Source organism: Tachysurus vachellii, chromosome 15, assembly GCF_030014155.1.
Source record: "Tachysurus vachellii isolate PV-2020 chromosome 15, HZAU_Pvac_v1, whole genome shotgun sequence".
NCBI lineage: Eukaryota > Metazoa > Chordata > Actinopteri > Siluriformes > Bagridae > Tachysurus > Tachysurus vachellii.
In genome coordinates, this window is record NC_083474.1 from 16,219,813 (window position 1) to 16,244,606 (window position 24,794).

General features: G+C 37.1%; 1 protein-coding gene across 1 annotated transcript in view; it reads right to left on the reverse strand.

Moving 5' to 3' along the window:
- Positions 1-865: 865 nt before the first annotated feature.
- Positions 866-24,794, reverse strand: part of plppr4a (phospholipid phosphatase related 4a) — a 29,601-nt gene continuing 5,672 nt past the window's right edge. Inside the window, exons 2-7 of the mRNA XM_060888120.1 lie at positions 20,232-20,417; positions 13,748-13,877; positions 13,031-13,226; positions 9,599-9,656; positions 6,829-7,002; positions 866-6,080 (exon numbers count right to left, since the gene is read on the reverse strand). Coding sequence (XP_060744103.1) covers positions 4,617-6,080; positions 6,829-7,002; positions 9,599-9,656; positions 13,031-13,226; positions 13,748-13,877; positions 20,232-20,417 — 2,208 coding nt within the window. The 3' untranslated portion in view covers positions 866-4,616. The remainder of the gene's footprint in view (positions 6,081-6,828; positions 7,003-9,598; positions 9,657-13,030; positions 13,227-13,747; positions 13,878-20,231; positions 20,418-24,794) is intronic.

Here is a 24,794-nt window from a genome sequence, read left to right on the forward strand (position 1 = left end):
CAACCAACAAAAATTTATTTTATTGGTATTTTATGTTATAGACCAACACAAAGTGGCACATGATTGTGAAGTGGAAGGAAAATGATAAATGATGTGCAACATGTTTTATACTGCATATGGGACTTCTTATAACTTACTTTCAACAATGGCTTTCTTCTTGCCACTCTTCCATAAAGGCCAGATTTATGTATTGCATGACAAATAATTGTGCTGTGTAGAGATTCTCCCACCTGAGCTCTGGATCTCTGCAAGGTCTGCAGAGTTACCATAGGCCTCCTTCTCTGATTAATGTTCTCATTGCCTGTTAGAATGTTCATTTATGTTCTGATGAAAATTTGAGTACAAATCTTATTGTATCAGTTGCAGTTCAAAGCCATCTTTATGCTTATATTCAAGGCATTTTTATTTTTATTGTTATTCAAGGCATGTTTATTTTATTTTAATACTGACCATAAAATTGTACTTCGGAGATCCCTATTTTCTCCCCAATATTGTTAGTCTTTATTTCAATCTTGCTTTCATTATTTAGTAATGTTTCATTCTAAATCTTTAAAGTTTTTGCTTGTCTGAAAGTGTTGTAACACCTGTGGTGTTCTGATATTGTTGGTACCAACTAACATATTCCATATTCCTTCCGCATTAATAATTGTAACCGTTAGTCCATTACAATAGGCAGAAACTGTAACATAAAGGTCATTTTGCTATGTAAGTCATAGCACCTGATAAAACAACAACAGATCTAACAGTCTGGAAAATATGATCAATAAACTATCTTGCAAATTGTATTAAATGAAATCAATTCAACTTAACCTTGATACCAAACATTTATTTTAATATGTATAAGATATATCATCCCCAAATCAAAACACACTGCAAAGTTCAATTATCTGTCAGAAAAAAAAAAAACATTTCTCACACGTTTAACATTGTTATGTAAAAGAAAAAAATTAATTAATAAAAGAAATGTTTCTTTATGGCACAAAAATGTCCACCCTGTGATCTTTCTTTAAACAGATACTCATATGAAAGGTTAACACTTTGCAAATGAAACGTCTCTCTTCTAATTTACATCACCACATGAGCTCCCTCGAAGTTACAAATATCTATTTACAGAGGTACAAAGATCTAGTGGTTACTCAGCTGATTGAATAAAATGCATGGCAGAGCATAAAGGTACTGACCACCACCATTAAAAGGCATCATGTACAAAACCAGAACAAAAAACTGAAGTTACAGTACATACTGTATCAAATGACCATGCAGTTAAAAGATCCGGTTAAAGCCTTAGAATAGGGTACATTTAGACTGTACAGTAATGTATAAAATTTTAAAATTTATTAGCTCACTTCTGATTTTTATAATGTACACTCCACTGAAAAATTTGTATACTGTACACATATCCGTTATGTCTAATTCTGAATGAAAAAGCAAACAGCAACCAAAAAAATAAAATAAAATCCTAAGTTATATAAATTATCCTGTACATTAAATAAATCCATCTCTGCTGACCATGTTGCAGATACCAGGGATATTAATACATTGTTGTGTTTTTTCCTTCTTTTGTTCATTTTATAAATGTGTATATGGCAATGTTCAGGATTAGAAATATAGAAATGTAGAAATGCACAGTTTTAGAAGATTCTTCACAGATCAGGAACTCTTTCATTGTGCGATCTCACTGTGTCAGTCTCACCGTGACGTGCTTCTTAGTGATGCCTTCACTCTCCAATACTCCAACCAATTATGTGCACGTTAACTACACCCTATTGTCTGGATAGTAAATCTCCTCAAAATCAAAAGACACATGCTGCTAAATTCGATCTGGTTTAAAAAAGTCACTTTAATCAGGATGTATCTTGATTTTGACTTTCTCTATATAATAATGTAAAGGAAACTGTAAGGAATAAAACATGACAGGGTGACATGACATGACCTAAAGTGGACTAATTTTCTATAACAGCACATCCTGAAGTCTTTATTCTTCTTAAAGTACGACAATCTGCCAAATGTTACAATATTATTAATACAATATTTATTAATAGACTGCATGCTTTCTAACCATTTGAAGTTTTAAGCAATTGCTGTTGTTCTTTTCATCACTTATATTATAACAGCTATGAAGTCATTCTCTCACCAGCCTCTGCTTTCTGTAATGCATCTTGTCATGTTTTTATTTGTTAACATTTAAAAATCTGTTCATTATTAAGATTATATTTTGTGAGGAAGTACGGCCATGTCTGTGTCACGATTCCTTTATATTAGCTGTTACTATAGAAACAATAAAATATAAGAACGAGCATTAAAGAAATATCGCACGAGCAAGAATTCTGGTTGTATGTGTGAGGCACGGTCATGCTAAAATTCAGCACAATCTCACAATTGCGAGTGTGATATTGCTTTTACACAACAATTCTCTAAACAAGATTAATATTAACTGCTATTTCATACACAATATGACTAATGTAAATATTTCCTAAAATAGCCACAGCTAGATAGAGTGCAATGGGTTGCCATGCAACGCAAAGACTGACTGACAGCCCATAATAAGCATTTGTTTTAATGTAACAAACTAAATTTGGAATTTTTCCATAGCAAAAATAGACAGTGAGACAAACAGCAAGACAAAGAGATACGAAAAGCAAAATGTACCAGAGATGTTATTCTAAATATCAGCACACTTAGATATCATTTCTGTATAATCTGTTCATCAGATCAGTGGAGCGGACCAACTGTAGTATACCGCAAAGCTACAGTATATGATATGAATTATAAACGCAGCTACTTGTCAGAGCTGTGCTGTTATAGAAAATTAGCCACAGTTTCAGATTCAAGAATTCAACTGTGCTGTGGTATAAATTCAAATATAATATTTACTTACAAACAACACAGATGTTATAGGTAAAGTCTTAAGCTTTTAGTGATGCAGCTTTGTATGTTAAACTAAAGCATTTGCAACAATTTTGCCTTATCCCTCGTCTTAGACACAGAAAGAATCTGAAAGAGTTTTTGTTTGTCTGATCAGAGTTGATATTATCATGCTGATTTCAACTAGCAAAGATATGTTTTGTTCTTTTTTTCTCATTTTTCTCAAAATGCACTCGCTTGCATTTTTTTATGTGCTAAAGACTCTAGACGATAGGTAATATGATAGCGACAATCATATAGTTGAAAACTACCCTATCTACTGTAAAAGACTAACAAATGGCTAATGTTAAAGAAAATTTCAGAGAATATGGTAATTTCTCTGATAAAACACCATGTTTTAAACCAAAATCAGACCCGAAAAAAAACAAAACAAATCAAAATTTAATCCATTTAAAGGAGAATGTCTAAATGTGTCTAGGATGTCTGCTCATTATGCACCATATTGAGGAAACGTTGCACAATTATTGGAAAGTTACAATAATCACCATAAAAAAATCAATAACTTACTCTAAATTTCTCAGAGGCACTCTATGAAGAAAGATTATTAGCAAAATGTTCCTGCAGTGTGGAGAAACAAAAAAATCAGGTGTCAAAATCAACCAAAGAGTTTGAAATCACCAGTGGTTCTTCCAGAGTCTTTGTGAAGGTTGTTTGGAGTTTTATAAACACCCGTAGAGAGGCGGAGGAGGAGCAGCTTGGCAGGTGAGAAGCAGGGAAGAGGAAAAGGAATTCACAGGAACATCACTGTAAATATTTAGCCCATTAACCCGAAGCAAGAAAACAAAATTTTACATGTGTGCTCAACCTACAACTGAGTAACAAACCAAAATGAGGAACATAGAAAAAAAAATCAAACATTTAAATATGAATTGTATATAGTTACTGTGACTGAAAATTGAAAGTTAAAGTAAATAGTTGAGTATAATGTCATAGTGAGACATAGTCAGAACCTCATCTTTAGCACTTCAACAATTGTCTTAAGGCAAAACCTTCCTCAGTGCAGTCGAAATGCATTTACTGTATCTAGTCACTAAGTGAAAACAGAATGGCTAATACAGTGTGTATGATAGAATGAACCAACCCTCCATCATGCCATGTCCTAAAATTTGGCAAAAACACTATTGCCATGACTCAGTCACATATCAACTGGCCTAAAAGCAACGTGTAGGATAATTATTAGCCATTAGCAGAGATGAAGTAATAATGTGTTTCATTACAAACGATTACACTAGGAACAATATACCAGCACACTGGATAAGGTATGAAACTACATTTCAAAAACCACCCCATGTTGCCCTAAGAGACAACACAAATTATCTGTTACGCATAATCAAAGCTGAAAAACAAAACAAAACAAAAAACACTGGCTAGGTAATGAACATATGTGACAAAACGTTTCCTCACGTATAATAGTATCAGTTATTATAAAATGAAAAGTGGATTTCATTAAACCACAAAACCACCCTTGCGAAAGGGTTAGAAAAAATGAACTTGTGCTTTCTTCAATGTCACAGTACATCAAAAAAATTAAAAATACATAACGCCACCTTACAAAGTTGGAGGGAGCCAGTGCAGGTGAAAAGGAAATACTGTATATCCAGTGTGACTCCCATCTGTCCTTCCAGAGAACTGTGAGTCAGGTAAGAGAGCAAGGCCACTCTGGAACATAAAGAGGGAATGAGCTTGAAGGTTCACTCTTTGAAGGTCACAGTGGGAGGAGGTGTAGGGGATGATTTGAAAAAGTGTGGCAGGTTCCTGGCATTGTCTGGACTTGGGCCTCGGTCAGGCAGAAGGATGACGTTTTTACGGCGCAGGGTGGAGTCATGGCTGGAGGCAAGAGAAAGCGTTTCAGAGGCAGCCTCAGCTTCACTGCTCGATTCTACAGGTGTCACACGGATGGTGGTGATTGCCTGATGGTGTTGGTGTGGATGGTGAAAATGGTGGTGGTGGTGAAAGTGTGGATGATGAGGGTTGCTCATGTCAGGTACAGAGCCATCCTTAAGGGAATCACAGCTCTCTGAGTTGCGGTTGAGATCGTTAAGCTCAAAGCATTGGCGTATGCTGACACGTTCTGGTGGTGCTTTCCACCTCCAGGACCCACCGGCATCTAAATTGGGTTTGTTTTCCGGGTGGGCATCAACATGCACAATGCCTGTGCCAGGGTCCTGCTCTGTCAGTGCCTTGTACCTGATGGATCCTGTGCGGCTGACAGCACTGCCCTCACTCTTGGGGCTTCCGTGAATAATGCCCTGCTGTTTAGACATGGCAATCACTTGCATTATCCGTGGCTGACTGTTAGTCCTGCAGGGGGCGCTCTTCTCAGCCATCTTCATCCATTTTGACCTTGCATTCCCAACCATTCCTCCACCACCGTCACTTATTTCCTCGCCATCTTCCTGCAGAGATGAGCACGCATTTTCTTGTGTCTCCTCTGGAATGTGTACTAATTGTGACGAGCCTGGCCGTGACTGGATGGATACCCTGGCCCCACCACCACCACCGCCACCTCCACCATTGTGGTTAGCCAACGGCACAACACTGGCTGCCATCTTCATATACTGTCCAGGTGGCCCCTCCAGACCCATGGCAGTGGGTTCAGAGCTGCAGCGTACTTCCATGCCCCCCTCATGACCCTCACCTGCCTGCAATGAAAGCTTGCGGTTCTCGTTCTTGGTTTTCCATTGTGAAAGCAATTGCTTGGATCGTGTGGAATCCATTGAAGCATGGATAGCGGCGTGACGACGTGGCACCGGATCTTCTGCACCTATAGAGTGTGAACGAGGAAGAGTGTTGCTAAAGGTTACCATACTATCCTGGTACAGTTGGCTAGCTGCTGTGATACATTCCAGCTCAGTGCTGGCCCTCTTTAGGCTGAAGGAAGAGTCACGGTGAGGTCCTCTAAATAGGATGCTTTCCGAGCGAGCTGAAGTTGGACGCTCCCTTACGCTCAGACTCTTTGGCTGGAGCAGGCGTGGGGGCTCTGTGTTAAGGTTAGGAAGAGGACGCAGTGGCTCACGGAGGGCAGGAGGAGGCATGATCGGCTGAGGCTGGGGGGGAATCTGCATGGGTGGGGGCTGAGGACGTGAATGGGGACGCGGCCGCTGGCGAAGGGACGTGTCCTCACTGGGTTTAAAGTTACCCACTGCATACAGACCCTGAAGGAGAACCAATAAAGCAATATTAGCACTGTATTTGCAGTTCCAGTTCTTGGATCTTAACACATTCTATACTTTTCTATTCTATTTCTAAGTTTGCCTTCTGCACGAAAGTAAAAACTCTCTTTCATGAAAATATAATACGGACACCTATCTATAAATGTGGGACTATTCTTTATAAATTTCATAATTGAATGTCTTCTCTGCCCATATAAAGTCATTGAAGGGCTTGATGGGTCTAATCACAGGGATACTTGTAAGAGGGGTGTTAGGACTTCATGGATTATGTGCTTTTTAGTGAGTCACATCACAACCAATCCTTGCTGCAAAAGCAACAGAGGACAGAGAGCAGCACAGTATGGTCTTTTCATGAAGCATAAATGCATGCTATAAGATCAGCTTTACTCAAATCAGCATGTTGGCGATCACAGAACAGCTAAAGGACCGAAAAATAAGTGGAGGAGTGTGTGGGAGGATAGCAAAGAAGCAGCCACATGGGATTTACTTAGAGTCTATTTATAAGCCCATTAAACACAGCGTTGTTTTATCGCACTGCACCAAGGCTCCCTAGATAGTGAGAACATATGAAGCACCTCGGACCATTATAACACTAATCAAGGGCCTGCATGATAGAAGCTTTCATAGACATGTCCCTAGATTGTCCTTTAGCGTTACCGGAAATGCTATTATAAATAGCCATGGAATATACAGAAGAGTAGAAAAGGACATGTGATCCAGAGACACTCACCAGGTAGACAGCTATACTTCCTCCGATAAGGAAGCCACTGTAGACATCCATGGCATGGTTTTTGAACTGGATGATGCGAGTCAGACCACAGATGACTGCACACATAATGAAGGAAAAGACTAACAGGGGCTTGAGTAGCTTGGAGGAGTCAGTTAAGGTGGCGTTGAAGTACATCTGTGAAGGGGAAGCACATGGGAGATTTTTTGCATTTCAAGGAATAGAAAAAAGGCTCTATAGTGCTCCTAATAATGATATATAGGTCATATGCTTCATATTTTAACATTGTCATCATATATAGAAACAAATAAAATTAGCAGAAGACTGGATTGGATGGAGAAGAATTAGAAGTGGGAGAAAAGATTCTGTCATATGGTTAAAAATGCCAACACCAATAAAAAGCAAAAGCTTAATGTTGCCAATTCCTATGTGAACTACGTAAGTGCAAAGAGTAAGTTTTAATTTGAACTGAGCTAACTGCTATCAGATAGTTATTTAGCGCTCTAACAAACTGCTTTGATAACATCATTAAATGGGAGTTTCATGTTTTATTAAGCTTGCAAATCTTTTTTATGTATTCGCTTTTATTCCTCCTGTTAGCTTGGGGCAGAGGATTTTTTTTCATTTGTATCTTTATTTATAAGAAAAGTATTAATATGTGTTTATGCAGACCTTACATAGTTTAAATAAATGTTTTTATAGTCATCAGTCCTGGGTCAACAAATTGCTGAAAGTTCAACACTAACTATAATTTAAATTGCAATGTCTGCTAGTGCTGTCACAAGTACCATTCTTTAGTACAGAGGCTTTCGGGAGAGTAGACAAAAAAACATTTTTGAGCTAATTAACTGAAAGGACAAACGAGCCTAGAGGCCGTAGGTAGCAAAGTCAGCTTTTAATTTATTTAAATAAAAACAAACATGCCATAGCTGTCTAAAGGTATTCTCCTTATAGATCCAATCCTGACAGCCTTATCGTAGGGAGAAGTATAGCCTTCCCATCTCCTTATTAACGATGATCACTGACGTGTTCTCAAAACCTTTCTTATCTCCTTATGAGGTGTATAATGTGAATGGAAGTTCCAAAAGAACTGTCACTGTTTTGGTAACTCTGGTACTCAGAGTAACCAAAATCCCAGTTATTAATCTATTATGAAGAGCAGCAGTGTCAGACGTGATCATTACAGTATGATCTGTACAGGATGGTTTAAGGATCTGATTGAGATTGTGGAGCTAGGCCCAGATATTCTACAAAAGGACAGAATAAACAATAAACTCAGACCATGAACCATATTGTACTCGATTTAAGGCACTGATAAGGACTATGGCTCACCACACATTGGGACACTGATGACTCAACCTATAAAACAATCACGGTGTATATTTTATATACATTTGTTAGCTTTATCAAAAAAGTTTCAAACAGGATTGTCAGCAAGCTCGTGACTCTTGAAGTTTTATAAATCATTAAAAAAAGTTGTTCTTGTTATAAGTTTTAAGCTACTTACATTTTAGAGAAAGCTGAGAGTTTCCCAAAAAGATTACTGGATGTCGTTTCCAGTAAGGGAACATAGTGAACGTCGATGCTCCCTGGATGTGGGTAGATTTTGCGATTGAGAGAGACTGCACTTCAAATGGTCGACTCCCTGGTACCCTGGATACCTTTACTAGCGAGCTGATTGACATGCAGCCACTTTATTTATAATGTATAATTAACTAAAAAAAGTATAAAGTGAATAAGGTATGCTTTAACCATGCCATCCATCTTTAATCATCTTTACAAAAAAACTAATTTAAATGATAATTTATACAATCATGACTTATATATTTACATATTTGTAGGTGAAATATGCTCAATCCATTTGCATTTTGAGAAATAACACATACAAGAGGACATTAATATGTTGTTATATTTTTTGGTCCTGCCCAATAGAACATAGACTAAATGCAATGTGGTCCATTACATAAACTGAGTATGACACCCCTGATGTGAAGGGAATTGTTGAAATAAATTGGGAGAAAATTTGGTATACAAACAAGACAGTCAGTAGTTTACATAGTTACAGAGCACTGGACACTCATTACTTTCTTCTCGCATTTATTTAGACATTAATTTAAAGTGATTACTCATATTCATTTTCACTTTGTTACTTTTCAATTCTCCAGATGATGAAATGTTTGTGAGAGAGAATCATTACCAAATCTAAGTGTAGTTTGTGGATATAATGCTAGATTTTTTAGAATATTGAAGCTCCTTGCAACTTATAGTATTTATACATGAGATCAGTGTACGAAAGCCTGTCCTAGGAACCAAATATGGAAAATGTTGGTGTTGCGCAATGGCAGATAGCAGTTTATCAGTTCATACCTTCATGATTGTTTTATGCTCTGTGTTGTGCGTTTATGCCTTAATACCACACACACACACACATTCATAAAGCCATCAGATGATTGTTGCAGGTGACAACTCAAAGACTTTAATAAAGGCTACTGTATGAAGAATCTCTCCTCTACTGTCTGATTCTCTAACCGGAATCCTGTTCATATTTGGCCGCCTCAACCAGTTTAATCTAGAGGGATAGCATCACTCCCTCACAATCAGTGTCAGGCCAATACACTTGGGCAGCGAAAATATCCAATAAAGACTAAAATTAAATGAATCAAAACCAAAAAGGGATGTTTTCATAAAATGCATGGCATACAAACCATTTTACAATTTCACACCAGTGTACAATTTCACACGATTCGTCTGCGCAGTCAAGTGGAATACTTACTGAGACGTACACTGCAGCGAAGGCAGCCAAGGTAGCATGTTGCGATGGGAAAGACTTCCTGCAATTAAAAACACAGAGCCTTATATTAACAGATCTACAGGAAAGGATGTACCAGCATCCAGCCAATGCATCTTTTATCTACATACCTTTTATTCATCATTAATTTCATTGGCTAGAGTGAGGACAGTCTGCCTACAAGATGTCTGTACAAAACAAGCATAATTACGCCCAGCAATTGAGTGGAAAGGCTGTCGAGGACTGAATAGCAGAGCAGTGCAAATGGATGTGTGTGGGTGTTTTGGAGCTGGCGCTTCACAAGTGAAACAGGACTGAACTCTGTGTGGGTTTTTGAAGAAACCATGCTGCATGCTGACATTCACTATCTTCTCTCTATATTCCTACAAACAGACTACAGATTGAAGAATCTTTTACTAAATCCAGATCACGCTATGGTGTTATAGGGCAAGAATGCTTAATACATCATTATACATCATACAGTCATATGCAAAGTTTAGGAACCCCTGACAATTTCCATGATTTTCATTTATAAATATTTGGGTGTTTGGATCAGCAATTTCATTTCGATCCAACAAATAACTAAAGGACACAGTAATATTTCAGTAGTGAAATGAGGTTTATTGGATTAACAGAAAATGCGCAATAGGCCTCAGAACAAAATTAGACAGGTGCATAAATTTGGGCACCCCAAAAGAAAAATCACATCAATGTTTAGTAGAGCCTCCTTTATCAGAAATAACAGCCTCTAAATGCTTCCTATAACCTGTAATGAGTGTCTGGATTCTGGATGAATGTATTTTGGACCATTCCTCCAAAAAAAAATCTCCAGTTCAGTTAGGTTTGATGGTTGCCGAGCATGGACAGCCTGCTTCAAATCACCCCACAGATGTTTAATTATATTCAGGACTGTACTTGTTCCTTTGCATAAATGCCCAAGTAGATATTGAGCAGTGTTTTGGGTCTTTGTCTTGTTGAAATATCCAGCCCTGGCGTAACTTCAACTTTGTGACTGATTCCTCAAAATTATTCTCAAGAATCTGCTGATATTGAGTGGAATCCATGTGACCCTCAACTTTAACCAGATTCCCAGTACCGGCACTGGCCACACAGCCCCACAGCATGATGGAACCTCCACCAAATTTTACTGTGTTTAGAAAGTGTTTTTCTTGGAATGCTGTGTTCTTTTGCCACCATGCATAACGCCCCTTGTTATGACCAAATAACTCAATCTTTGTTTCATCACTCCACAGCACCTTATTTCAAAATGAAGCTGGCTTGTCCAAATGTGTGTTTGCATACCTCAAGCGACTCCGTTTGTGGCGTGTGTGCAGAAAAGCCTTTCTGTACAGCTTCTGATTCTCCCATACAGCTTTACCTAGTGCAAAGTGCGCTGAATTGTTGAACGATGCACAGTGACTCCATCTGCAGCAAGTTGATGTTGTAGGTCTTTGGAGGTGGTCTGTGGGCTGTTTTGGACCGTTCTCACCATCCTTCGCCTTTGCCTCTCCAATATTTTATGTGGCCTGCCACTTCTGGCCTTAACAAGAACTGTGCCTGTGGTCTTCCATTTCCTCACTATGTTCCTCACAGTGGACATTGATAACTTTTATCTCTGCGATAACTTTTTGTAGCCTTCCCCTAAACCATAATGTTGAACAATCTTTGAGAGTTGTTTTGAGGCCTCCATGTTGCCACTCTTCAGAGGAGAGTCAAAGAGAACAACAACTTGCAATTAGCCACCTTAAATACCTTTTCTCATGATTGGACCTGTCTATGAAGATCAAGGCTTAATAATAATAATAATAATATGTTTAATTTATATAGCGCCTTTCCCAAGCTCAAGGACACTTTACAAGGTAACATACATATACGTCGGACATTTGCCCAGGACGAAGGATCATACATATACATACATATACATATTCGTCGGACATTTGCCCAGGACAATGAATGAGCTCACCAAACCAATTGTGTATTCCAATTAATCAGTGCTAAGTAGTTACAGGTATTCAAATCAACAAAATGGCAAGGGTGCCCAAATTTATGCACCTGTCTAATTTTGTTTTGATGCATATTGCTCATTTTCTGTTAATCCAATAACAGAACATTTCACTGTTGAAATATTACTGTGTCCTTCAGATATTTGATAGATCAAAATGAAATTGCTGATCCAAACATCCAAATATTTATAAATGAAAATCATGGAAATTGTCAGGGGTTCCTAAACTTTTGCATACGACTGTATATATCAATTTAATTGATCCATCTTGTTAAAAAAATCACAAGCAATGTGCTTGTGCTATCAGTCACTGCTTTTGGAGTGGTTTTATCAAGCAAATAAAATTTCACACAAATTCTTTACATATGCTACCTAAGCATGTCCTACCTATCGGCAAAACCTGTAACTACGTCAAGTATGTGTGCCAAATACAACTTCAGATCATTTTTAGGTGTCTTGCAAATAGATCATAAATTCAGCTGTCTGTGGTATACACAAATAACACAATATGAATACAGTCTCTTGTCTTTGATTGCTTGATTCCTAATAATCCAGGTTCAACAAATTTTACAAATAGTTAATCACAATAGGCTATGGTATGTTTGTAAGGAGAAGAAGAAGCCTTTATTTGTTACCCATACACATTTCAGTGATTGTTTTTCCCAGCTTAAGAAATTGGGGTCAGTTACGTGGGGTCATATAGACAATGGTAGATTGGCAATACTGGGCCTTGAACCACCAACCTTCTGGTCAACAACCCAGAGAATTAACTGTCTGAGTAACCACTTCCCAGGTCGGCATGAGTGGTGGCCTAAGGGGTGGTCTAAGGGGTGGTTTAAGGGATGGTCAAAAGGTTTCCCATGTCTTGTCATGCTTTTTGCAATCAAATCTTCAGACTTGGCTATAGACTTTTTTATAAACACAATTTATTTATTTATATATTAGGCACATTATTTTAATATGTTCGTTCATTTAATTGTAGATTAGCTATCCTGATCCGAGCAACAATAAATGACCAGCTCACATCCGGAAGGACATGTAGAGTATTGCATGGACACTGCTGCTGGATCAGGCAAACGCAGTAAAGCTAACTGACTAACTAATTTTTTTCTTTGAGCTGATGCTCAGTTACTGTGACAGTCACACTTAAGTACGCAATCATATTATTCTCCAGACACTTCTATAATACTGAGCAGTTGCAAGATGCAAATCCCAAGTCCCAAATCCCAAGTCTGGGACAATCTTGCATTGAGTGTAAATGTTGAGTAAGATTCATTTTATGCTACAATAAAGGTTTTTAAGCAAAAGCTCAAAATAGGGTTACCAGAGAGGGATAATCTTGCTGTATTGGTCATTTTTAACCCTTGAGTTAATTCTCCTTGATTGCCTCAAGGACACTAAGTTGGCTTTCTAACCTGCCACTGTTGATGGCTGCTGAGTCCGAGCCTGAGCAGATGTCCTCCACGATAAAAGAGCCATCATCACAGGTGGTGTTGAGGATGGTGTAGTTGGGCTTACACACTGTCAGGAAGTAGGGAGCATGGTACCCTGTGGACAGCTGTATGATGTCTGTGATGAGGGCTGTGATGCACAGGCCAAAGATGTGAACACCTACACACACAATATATATTTTTAGTATATTCCTAGAGAAGGAAAATTATTAAGGAAGCGTCTGTCTGGAGAGTGTAGAATGGTGGCTGTCTTGAGCAGGATTAAAGCCACAAACTTAATTTTGTTACTTAATCAGTAAAAAATACACACTCCCTCTGGAAAGTGGAATCATTCAGCTTTATATAAACTCAAAGCTACACCCATATTTTCATAAACAGATTGATTTTATATCCATAAATACTTCATAACTGCCCAAAATGTCTGCATAAAAACACATCTACCATCTAAAACTATAAATGTATAAGCTACTGAAAGAATTACGATCCACATTCCGATTAAACCATATGTAAGGAACAGAAAAGCAACGCATGCATGCACCCAATTACACACTCAGCCACTGTAATTAATAACACACTGAGTTAAAATGTGGTAAATATTACATAAACTTTGTTACTTATCCTTGCTATCAGGAATGAATACAAACTGTGGGGTAAGAATGAGCATGAAAAATAAATGCTCACCCACAAATCTCACAGCTCGGCGAATGTAGGAATTAAAGTTACAGCCAGCGGCATTTATGTTGGCTTCGGTTTTTATGTTGATTCTTCTTTTGACCTGGAAGCAGTACAGGATGCCTTCACCGATCATAATCTGTGAAGAGAAATTTAGTCGTGATAAGACATTATATAATAATAATGCGAGTTGGTGTTGGATACGATGTTTGTTATCTGTAGTATTAGATACAGATTTTATGATCATAGAAGCATTTATTTGGTGGTTTTGGTAAATCAAAAAGACGTAAAAGCCCACAGTTGTTTTTGTCAAGTTAATAATTACAGCAATTAAATACTGTTCATAGTCAACAAAACTATTTATTTATTGTATTCTTGTAGAACTTTTGTCAGACAAGGAATATATTTAACTAAAAGATACTCAAAGTTTGCCTAAAGATGTTTAAATTACTTTACCAGATGCTTAAAAATGAAAATTGTGCCTGTTTTTGGAGATGCTCATGTTCAGCATTGAATTTCTTAAAGTCATGTCAAACTCCACTGTAGTGGCTAATGCCCCATATGACTCAACCGTTTTTCATACGGTTTTCTGTTTTTACCTAGCCTACTAATGGAATTTCTAAAAAACCCCCAAAAATGGTTTGTTGTTTCCACACAAATGAAAAATAAATGGTTATATCAAACCAATTTCTAATATCTGAGACTATCCAAAGTGCTTATTCAAGCAGCTAAAATTTGAAGGTCAACCACTAAAATTCTGTGTCAGGTTATCAACAGAGGGAAAAACACACATCACAAACTGAAAGCCAACAGAGTTCTAACTCATTTTAGATCAGACTCTTGACGATACAATAATTTATTTGTTCATACTGTTCCAAATGTCCAATAAGTCAGTTCCCATTCTGGTGGCACTATTGAACATCGGTTTTCTGGTAAAAAGAGTTAAAACCTTCATAGCTATTTCCTCACACAGAGAGCAACCTTTAAACAAGTTCTTGGATAGCGATGGGCTGTAGCAAAACAGCTATGTGTCCATGTGTCAGTGCAGTGCAGACAGGCTAATGACTGACAGGTATAAGAGTATGCTTTAACTCCCATAATAAACTTTATATAAACTTATACTTATATATATATATATATATATATATATATATATATATATATATATATATATATATATATATATATATATATAAGTATATAAGAAATTGCTATGTGAGAAAACCAATTGATGTGTTTTTTTGTTTCTAGCTAACAATCAAAATAAACAGCAAACCATTGACTAAGATTTGCTATTTCTTGCTATTTTTCTTTAATGTTTCGCTTTCTTATTAAATCAATGAATGTTCATGTCCTATTTACATTTGTTTTAAGGCTATCTTTAATAGCATCTGATTGTTGTCAAAAATGTGGTTGTCTAAGGTGGCTGCCCAATAACCTTACAGCATCCAGTTACATGGTGAACTTCTATTTCTAGACCAAAATGGTTCCTAAACCAAATCAGCTCTGTGAGATGTTACTGTGTGAAAAACTGTGTGATTTGAGGCAGCTATTTACAGAAAACGTACTTTAGCCTAGTAGCTCCGGTGCAGAAGTTGAGACTCACAAGCTATACATTACATTTTGTTGAAAATTGTTGGAATTGTGTGTGCTATTCTCTGAAACAACTAAAACAACTATTTATTTTATTTTCATGTGAGTTTAAATCCTGGGATTGTCTGAGAGCCACTGTTGACCCTTTCAACAAGAGATTTAAAGCTGAAAGTCTCAGCTATGTGATTAGATTTGATTCTATCTTATATGTCTTTCTAGTTCGCTTTAGATGAATGTGTATTTAAATAAAGACACAATTGTGTGCTTCTTTTATCTTGATATTTGCTTAAGCAAGGAAAGCATCTGTCGCACTGATCAAAAGAACAAAAGAACCAAGCAGAGCGAATGAGTGAAGACCCAAGAGAAAGATGTAGATGCAGCTCAGTATCAGATTTACACAGCCTGATCTTTTATGTAAAATGGCGAGACAGAGTACAATAGAAAGGAGGAGAGAGAATAGCAGACAGAGAGTCTGGATAGAGAGATGGAAGGAAGTAACATGTCAGTCTTGTGTCTACAGGATCTGTCATGGGTTAACCAGTGCACACACACACACACACACACACACACACACACACACTCGTCATATTCTGACTTTGAAAACAAATAAGACTCTCAATCCAAACCGTAATTCTTACTAAAGTGCTGCAAATGAACCATCTAAACACATTTCCATCGACTGATCAAGTGCATCACAGTTAAGGACACTACAGAAGCTTTAATCTGCTTTGAACTAAATTGGACATGTCTTGCATGAGACTAGAATCAATGAAAGAGAGTTAATGAGGATGATTTAAGCTGCTTGAGCTCTGAACCTCACCAGTTTGAACCCCAGGGTCTGAACATTAGCCAAGCTTCCACTGATTCCATGTGCATAATGTAAACAATCAAATGAAAATGTTTACATCTAGAACTCTTAACTCTTTGATTGTGCCTCTTGGGGATCTCTTAAAGGTTCTTTGTAGAACTCCCTAGAACTACCCTTGTCTATACAAAAACCCCTTGAAGAACCATTAAGAAACCCTCTGTGATAAGCTTTGTGAGATAAATGGTGCTAGTCGAATATTGTAGTTTTATCTCAATTCAGTTGACAGTACTGAACTAATCACTTGTATCTGTCTATTTTCTGTACCACTTCTCCCACTCACAGGAAACCTGGAGTTTATCCCAGAGGATTTGAGGGGGTGTTATCACACACACACACACACACACACACACACTTTAGAGATGCCAGTCAGCCTACAACACATGTATTTGGACGGGGAAGAAACTGGAGTATACAGAGGAAACACAAGAGGAGAACATGCAAACTCCACATGCAGGACGGAGACAGGAATCGAAACCCTAAGGCACGAGACAAATATGCAAACCACTGAACTCCCTGACCTCACCTCTTCTTATTTACCTGAATAATAGAGCAAGCTATTGCTTGAGCAAATTATCACAGCTATCTGATATCACGTCAAGGTCACAATGGATCTAATCAATGATTATGATGCAAAGATGCTGATGAGCTGGAGAAAACGATTTTCAGATTTAACCCCATAAATAATACACGATTATATGTGCAGCTGATAATATCCCTGAACTTCAAATCTCTATTCTATTTGTGTAAAAAAAAAAAAAAACACACACATAAATTTCAGGATAACACAATCCTAATAAAGTTTCAGTATAAATTTGCCAAATAATTTAAAAGCTGACTGGACCACATTCTTTTTATAAAAGAACCTATTCTAAAATAGGCACAGAAAGTACAATTTCTTTGCTCAATCTTGCTGCTCTAAACCCACAATTCTCTCCTGTGTGAACGTCTCAGCCACTAATTAACCCGCTCATTGAGTCAGAGGGGATTTCATGTTGAAGCAATTTATAATGAGCAAAAAACAAGGTGCTACTGTGTATTAGTGCATGATAATAACATCCAAATAGTGACCAAACAGATCCATCTTTCACTCTGTGCATAGCAAATGTGCATCCTGGGTAGGTGGTAGCCAAAATTGCATTGACAGCGGAGTGAGACACAGACACAGAGAGAGAGAGAGAGAGAGAGAGAGAGAGAGAATGTACCTGTCCCCTGAGGAGGAAAGTTTAACTGAAGATCCTGACTCACTGCTTTATGCTAAGGTGGAAGTATATGCTAATTTGACATTGAGATTTGCATATTAAAACAAGCAAACCTTGACACTGTGTGCAACTCTTCAAGAAAGATGACATTTTTTTTTAGCCACAGTTTGCATCACAGTTTGCAATAACTGCATTCCTTTGGCTAAGGTGTGCTACACTTACACGTTGCTTTAAACCCATGTGTCTCAGCCATGGTTTTAGAAACTTAAAGTAGTTTAACATACTTTAGATATATTAATCAGCTGATTAGTTGAATCGATGTAGGGTGGGGCACAGTAAATGTGCACAGTAGGGAGCAGAACAAAAAGCATTGCTTTGTACGAAGTCATATTTTAATAACTGTGCTATTTTATTTTGGAGTATTTATAATCAAGAACTCCTGCATCTTACATCTCATTAAGAAAGCTGGTCTTTTTCATTATCTGGTTATACATGTCGGATAAGCGGTAGAAAATGAGTGAGGACTCATATGAGTCAAGGACACACCTTGAATGGGACACCAATCCGTCTCATTTCAAGAAGCACATGCAATTTAAAACTCTTATTTAACCTACAGTAGGGGCAATTTTTCACACTTGGCCTCTCTTGAACACTTGAAGCCTCACCCAAGACTGAGGGATTATTGTTACTGAATTAATCTGAAGCAAGGCTCAACTGCAAAATCCTATATGTCACATTTGTATCAGCATTTGCAAGATTTTAGGCACTAGGTTAAATCTTTTAATTCAATTCAATTCAATTTTTCAATTCAAGTTTATTTGTATAGCGCTTTTTTACAATTGACATTGTCTGAAAGCAGCTTTACAGAACATAAACATAGAAAATAATATAAAGATTAATAGACTACAAAATTCAAGGTTAATATTAGATAGATTTAGTTCACAATATGTATGTATATATCCCCAATGAGTAAGTCTGAGGTGACTCAGGCAGCAGTGGCAAGGAAAAACTCCCTTAGATGGTAAGGAAGAAACCTTGAGAGGAACCAGACTCAAAGGGGAACCCATCCTCATCCTCATCCTCATCCTCAACACACTTTTACTGTTATTTACAATTACAATTATTTTCCTTTATTACCAACACCCAAATGCTGTAAATGTAACACCCGAACAGTGCTTTTTAGTTTCACAGCATAGAAATTGAGAAGGAATACTTGCAAATGAATAGCCATTCTTATGATTTTTTGCTATGCAGGTTGGCACAAGGTATGAATGTTTCATGATGAGCAGATATTTAACACTTGATGTGAAATATACCACAGTTGATGTGAAATAATGTGGTCTGAACCACAGTTTAGTCGAAGCCATCTCCAGTACACTGTTTTAAGAATGGAACAAGCGTCGGGTTCTCTGGACTGCTCTTGTGTTTGAAAACAGTGTTCACACTTCACCAAACACGCTAAGGACTCTACAAGCTCAAACAACCCCAAGTCTGTAAAAAAACCTCTGAATAGTCAGAGGGTTGAAGAAGTTTTTGGGAGATGGGAGAAAACTTTGGGTTTGTTTGCAAAGTATTTTTTTATTTTATTGTTCAATTTCTTAACAAGTATGGTTTTAAAACTGATATATGGCATCACAGATAAACTCTACTGCCATCATTGTTATCCAATTTGGTTCTGAAAAACATACTACAAAATTTAGAGTGTTGGACCTGAACTCTGGACAGCCCTGATATAGTTATCTGATGTGTAACTATATCAATCTGTCAAACAAAGAACTATTATTATAATAAGGATCTGCTGGAGATTCTAGCAGCTTCAATGCTACAACAGTGAGCTGATGCTATCACCTAGATGCCAGCACCTATCTGTTAAAACCTGCAGTAGAAGATGAAATGTAACTAACAGCGGGGAACTGGTCTCTGTCTGCTAAATCACACACACACTAAATCACTAAAGCCCAATCACACCAACGCTTTTCTAGTCATCTAAAGTTTCCATCCACCTCTCCGAGGCTTGTGCCTCACGTTCTAGATTTAAGATTCAATATTCAAGATGCCTTCATTACCATTTGCACAACAGGGGCATTGGAATTTTCAGTCAGACACACAGATTTAACCGCAAAGCAAAGAAAGCCGTATAAAAGTGCACAAGAAAGAACTGCACGTGGCAGATTGTAATAAATGTTGCACATGAGTGTAGAAACAAAGGGAGATGATAATATTGCACATAAATGCTGCTGTGTTTAAAAGTCCAAGCCATTCCAACGGATATCCAATTACATATTGATTTATTGAAATTTATTAGCTTTGACAATAATGTTGGAATAATGTTGGATGCAATGTTTTGCAATATGCAAAGGTAAAATCTCCCTCAGAACAGAGGAGTTATTTACATGTTCACATTCTATATACTAGAAGTTCATTGAACTCTAATTCACGATGAAGTGATAATTGTGGAGCCTGACATTAAAGAGCACAATGTTTATACAGTCCTGACACTCATCACCACCAACATGTAGAAGCAGTCTCACTGTCTCATTGTCTCACGTCATGTTTTAAAGTGAACTGTAGTGTAAGAAGGACTCACTTTAGGAAATCTATGCAATTGGTTTCTATTCTTCACGTGCAACAAGTCTATAACACACCCCACTACACTCATTACATAATAATGCTCCATTTTATTTCCCTCTTAACCTGGAGCGCTATATAGCATTGGAAGCAGAGCTACGTCTAAAAATGTGGAACTGTGAAGCACTGTACTGTTAGGTGTGTGTTCATATCTAGATCTGACCCATAGCTGTTTTTTTTATGTGTGTGAGATTCAGGGACTGACCGTGGCTGCAGGAATTACAAACGCCAGGCTGAAAAGCATGAGGAACGGTACGACCTCCTTGTTGGGATCGATGTAGGGCATGCTCAGGCTCCGGTCATTGCAGCTGTAGCCTGAGTGCACTGGCTTGAAAATGTCTGTCAGCTCCAAAAAGTACAGACTGACCACTGAGGAGGCCAGGATCGGGAGCTACATGTGGAGAGAAGGATGAGGGTTATTACATACAGTCAACTGCAAATAAAATAAAGATAATAACACTAATAAGATAGTAATGATAGTCATTAAAATGAATTGACTATATTTTATTATGCTATTGTGATATATAATTAATAATCAATAAAATCATGATAGGCATGTCTGAAGGTTTTGTAGATATTTATGTCTGATTCATCAATTTTTTATTCGCTGTCACCAATCCGTCACCAGGTTTTCATCGTCATGGACACAAGTTTATCATTTTTTCCATATCAATATATATTTATAACATTTCTTGGTGCTACAGAAAAGAACCCTGATATGAATCCATGTTGTTTCCTGTACAGCTGTATATACATTTTGAAAAGAAATGACAACTTTACATGTGAAAATCTCTTGAATATAATCAAATGTAGATAGTATTTCTTATTATAAGATTACAACATATATATTAATACATATAGAAGATTATTAATCCTATTTCTAGATCGTTTCATTCTAGATATAAAATCTTAAAATTAACAAAGAAATTGTGGAATTATCTGTCAATAAAACAATACTATTTTTAATCTAGTAAAAGATTTAATCTTATTTTACTTTTAGTGTCATTTTATAACAGGCATTACTAGATACATCTGACTACATTCATGATTTTTCCAGCCGTAACAATGTCACTTTCTGCAGTGTTTACAATTACAGCTGAAATTTGCTGAAGCTCCAAAAGATTGCTTTGTGAAATTCCTGCAAATTTCCACACGAGTCTTGCGGGTGACAAATCAACTCCTGCTGTGATCTTTTTATGTCTGAGAAGAGAGTGAAAGTCTCTTTTGAAACAAAGATATAGATCAGAAGCAATAAAAGTCCTTACAGGCAAAATATTTGAAAGAAAGTAAATCAACCAAGCACCAGGGCTGGACAGACAAACAGCATCTGATTAATATTATATTAAATTTATAAGAGACTCAATCATGACTAGCAAACCCTCATCTATGGATGATGGATAGATAGATAGATAGATAGATAGATAGATAGATAGATAGATAGATAGATAGATAGATAGATAGATAGATAGATTAATTAATACGTATATTGAAGTAAATAAATACAGAAATAAATAGCAATGGCAAAGAGTATGTGCTGTAGTTATAATAATAATAATAATAATAATAATAATAATAATAATAATAATAGTAATAATAATAATAATTATAATAATAATATAGAAATATATAATAATAGAAAACCTTTATTAAGTATATAAATATGTAATGTATGCTAGTCAGAATATAAAACAGTAGGCAGGATACATAAAGATAAATAAACTAGAATATATACTATGCATCTACAATAAAATAGCGCTACAACAGAATATATAGTATTGAATAGAGCTGCCAGATGATTATAGTTGGTATGACATCAGTGGCAGTATATAATAAATAATATGAAGACAACTGATCGGAAAAACCAATATAAATTTAGTAAGGTTTTCAAGACAAATCAATAAGCTTTTATTGTCATTTCAATCATATATAGCTGACGCAGTACATAGTGAAATGAAACAACGTTTCTCCAGGACCATGGTGCTATTGCTTCATAAAACAACAGAGCTAAGGACTAAAAATAAAGTTGTCCTTACTTCCACGTCCATAAAGTACATAGTGTGCAACTTAGTGCAAACAGTGCAGGAAAAGAGACAGTGCAGACAGTCGATACAGAATATTACAGGACATAAAATAGCGCCAATTAATGTGCAGTCTGTAAATGACCAGTGTGCAAATAAGAGGGTGCAAACAATAAGGGGATTCTTGTAAACATACGTAAATATACAGTAGCAACATTTGAAGGCAGTAATTGAACAGTCATGTGAAAAATCAGCATTGAATTGAAGTGAGTGTGCAAAACAGCATGTAAAGTGTTTATCTGAGCAGTGCTGGAAGCATATTGTATATGTTGTATAAGGAATATGATTTTTTTGGGCCACTACAAGCCACAAGAACAGTTTTAGCGTTCCTTGGTATCAGTTCTCAAGTCTCTGAAATTGTACTGGAGTAATAAACACCACAGCTGTTGTTGTGATGGTGCTGGTGATTATGGTGCTGATGAAAGTGGCACTCTTGCTCAAAAATCTATCACAGATGTTTAGTAGTGTATTTGAAGGTCATAGGAAATGATTCACTTTATTTTCATCCTCAGCAAACCATTCTGTGGGCCACAGTAAATTGGAGAGGAGTTGTCCTGCGGGACACAACTCCCATCAGGAAGATAAAGCTGATCAGTCAGAATTAGTTTGCCCGGCACAACTTAACTGAGCCAATTTAACAGTAACTGTAATTTTTAGATGTATGATTAGCTCAGAAAAATGGCTAACTCCATAATCTAGCCTGCCAAATTTGACCAATGACAACTCATTAGAGCTATTCATCTCAGCCAGCTGCCTATTCAACAAAGTATACAGTACATCCATAAATGAATCATTTTTATTTATTTTTAAGCTATTGTAATGTTTTCCCAACAAATTCTATTTGGCAACTGAAGTAGCCAAATATGTCTATGCAGGGGGGGCACGGTGGCTTAGAGGTTAGCATGTTCGCCTCACACCTCCAGGGTTGGGGGTTCGATTCCCTCCTCCACCTAGTGTGTGTGGAGTTTGCATGTTCTCCCCGTGCCTCTGGGGTTTCCTCCGGGTACTCCGGTTTCCTCCCCCGGTCCAAAGACATGCATGGTAGGTTGATTGGCATCTCTGGGAAATTATCCGTAGTGTGTGATTTTGTGAGTGAATGAGAGTGTGTGTGTGCCCTGCAATGGGTTGACACTCCGTCCAGGATGTATCCTGTCTTGATGCCCGATGACGCCTGAGATAGGCACAGGCTCCCCGTGACCCGAGGTAGTTCGGATAAGCGTTAGAAAATGAATGAATGAATGAATATCTAGGCAGAACTTCTCTTGGTTGCTTATTTAAAGAATTAACTGCATATTCCAGAGCAGTGTAAATAAGGACAATCTATAAATTGAAATAAAATTTAGAGCAACTATGAAACATGAACCCCATTTCAAGGTAGTTTCCACAGGTTTTGAAGGTCAGGCCAATCTAATTCTACTCATCATCAAACTCATCTCCTCTCACATTCTCATCTAAACTGTCAACAAGAAGTCTTATTTATAATTTATTTTTTTTTACAGATATCTTGTTTATTTTCTCCATCCGTGTTTTGCTTAGTGGCTCCAAACAGAATAGTTAACGAACTACACTGTGTTAAAAATCACTAGAGATTACCTTGATTTTCACACAATGATTTTGTTATGGTGCTTCACGGTAATCAAATTTCTAACTTTCTTAACTACAATATTATGGTAACTATGGTAACGATCCCTGACAGTTAATGTGGTACTTTGATTAACTATTACGTCAGTAATATTATAAGTAACTGTGAGTATTGTACATTCTAGTCCTCATTTTTATACTAGAATACTTAATGCTAAATACAATTTTGCTAATTTTACAGTATATTCTCCATTTATTATTAGAAAATATTAAATATAAATACATCTATTTCATTAACAAATTGTCTGAATAAACTTGTTAGTTTAAATATTGTTCCCTCATTATTTTAGCCTTTGACTCACATTCCTACTTCTCAATAATCATTACAAACACTAAGGCTGTAGGTGTCACCGATGCGGGGATAAAAACAGACCCAAATGCAGGACAGCAAAAAAATACATAGTTTATTAATAAAATAGACAAAACCAAACCAAACACGGACGAGACAAAACAAAAGACGACAAAAGACAAGGATTCCACGCTGCCCTAGGCAACGTGGCACGGCTAAATAGTAAAGACAATTAGACACATAAGGGGCAGGTGTGCTGAGGTGGGAAGGAATAGACAAGGGTGGGGCATTCACATGAACACAGAGCATAAACAAAAAGCACATGGCCAAAGTATGGTCTAGATCCTGACAGTAGGACTCGAGTCAAGTCTTGAGAGGTTTTCTGTATTCATTTGAATATGTCTCAGACTGACTGGCATTTGTATTTGGACTTCTTTTGGTCTTAGGCTTTGGGGTCCACACAAGTCTTGGTTTTATCAAGCACTGGCTCCCATGTGCCCAATAAAACTACTAGTGGTAACCAAATTATACACCTTTATCTAGTTCCAGACTGATTCTGCCAGAGTCTAGGTAATGATGGTTCCCATGATGATTTACATAGAGTATATGAAATTGGAGTAAAGGTTTGGGCTCAATAGTTTTTGATAGTTTTCGGTCACAATCTTGACTTAATCTTGACTTAATCACAGCCCTATGTTACACATAACCTACCCTACACCCTTCCCCAGGCTTTAATGCACCACATTTTAACCTACCCAAA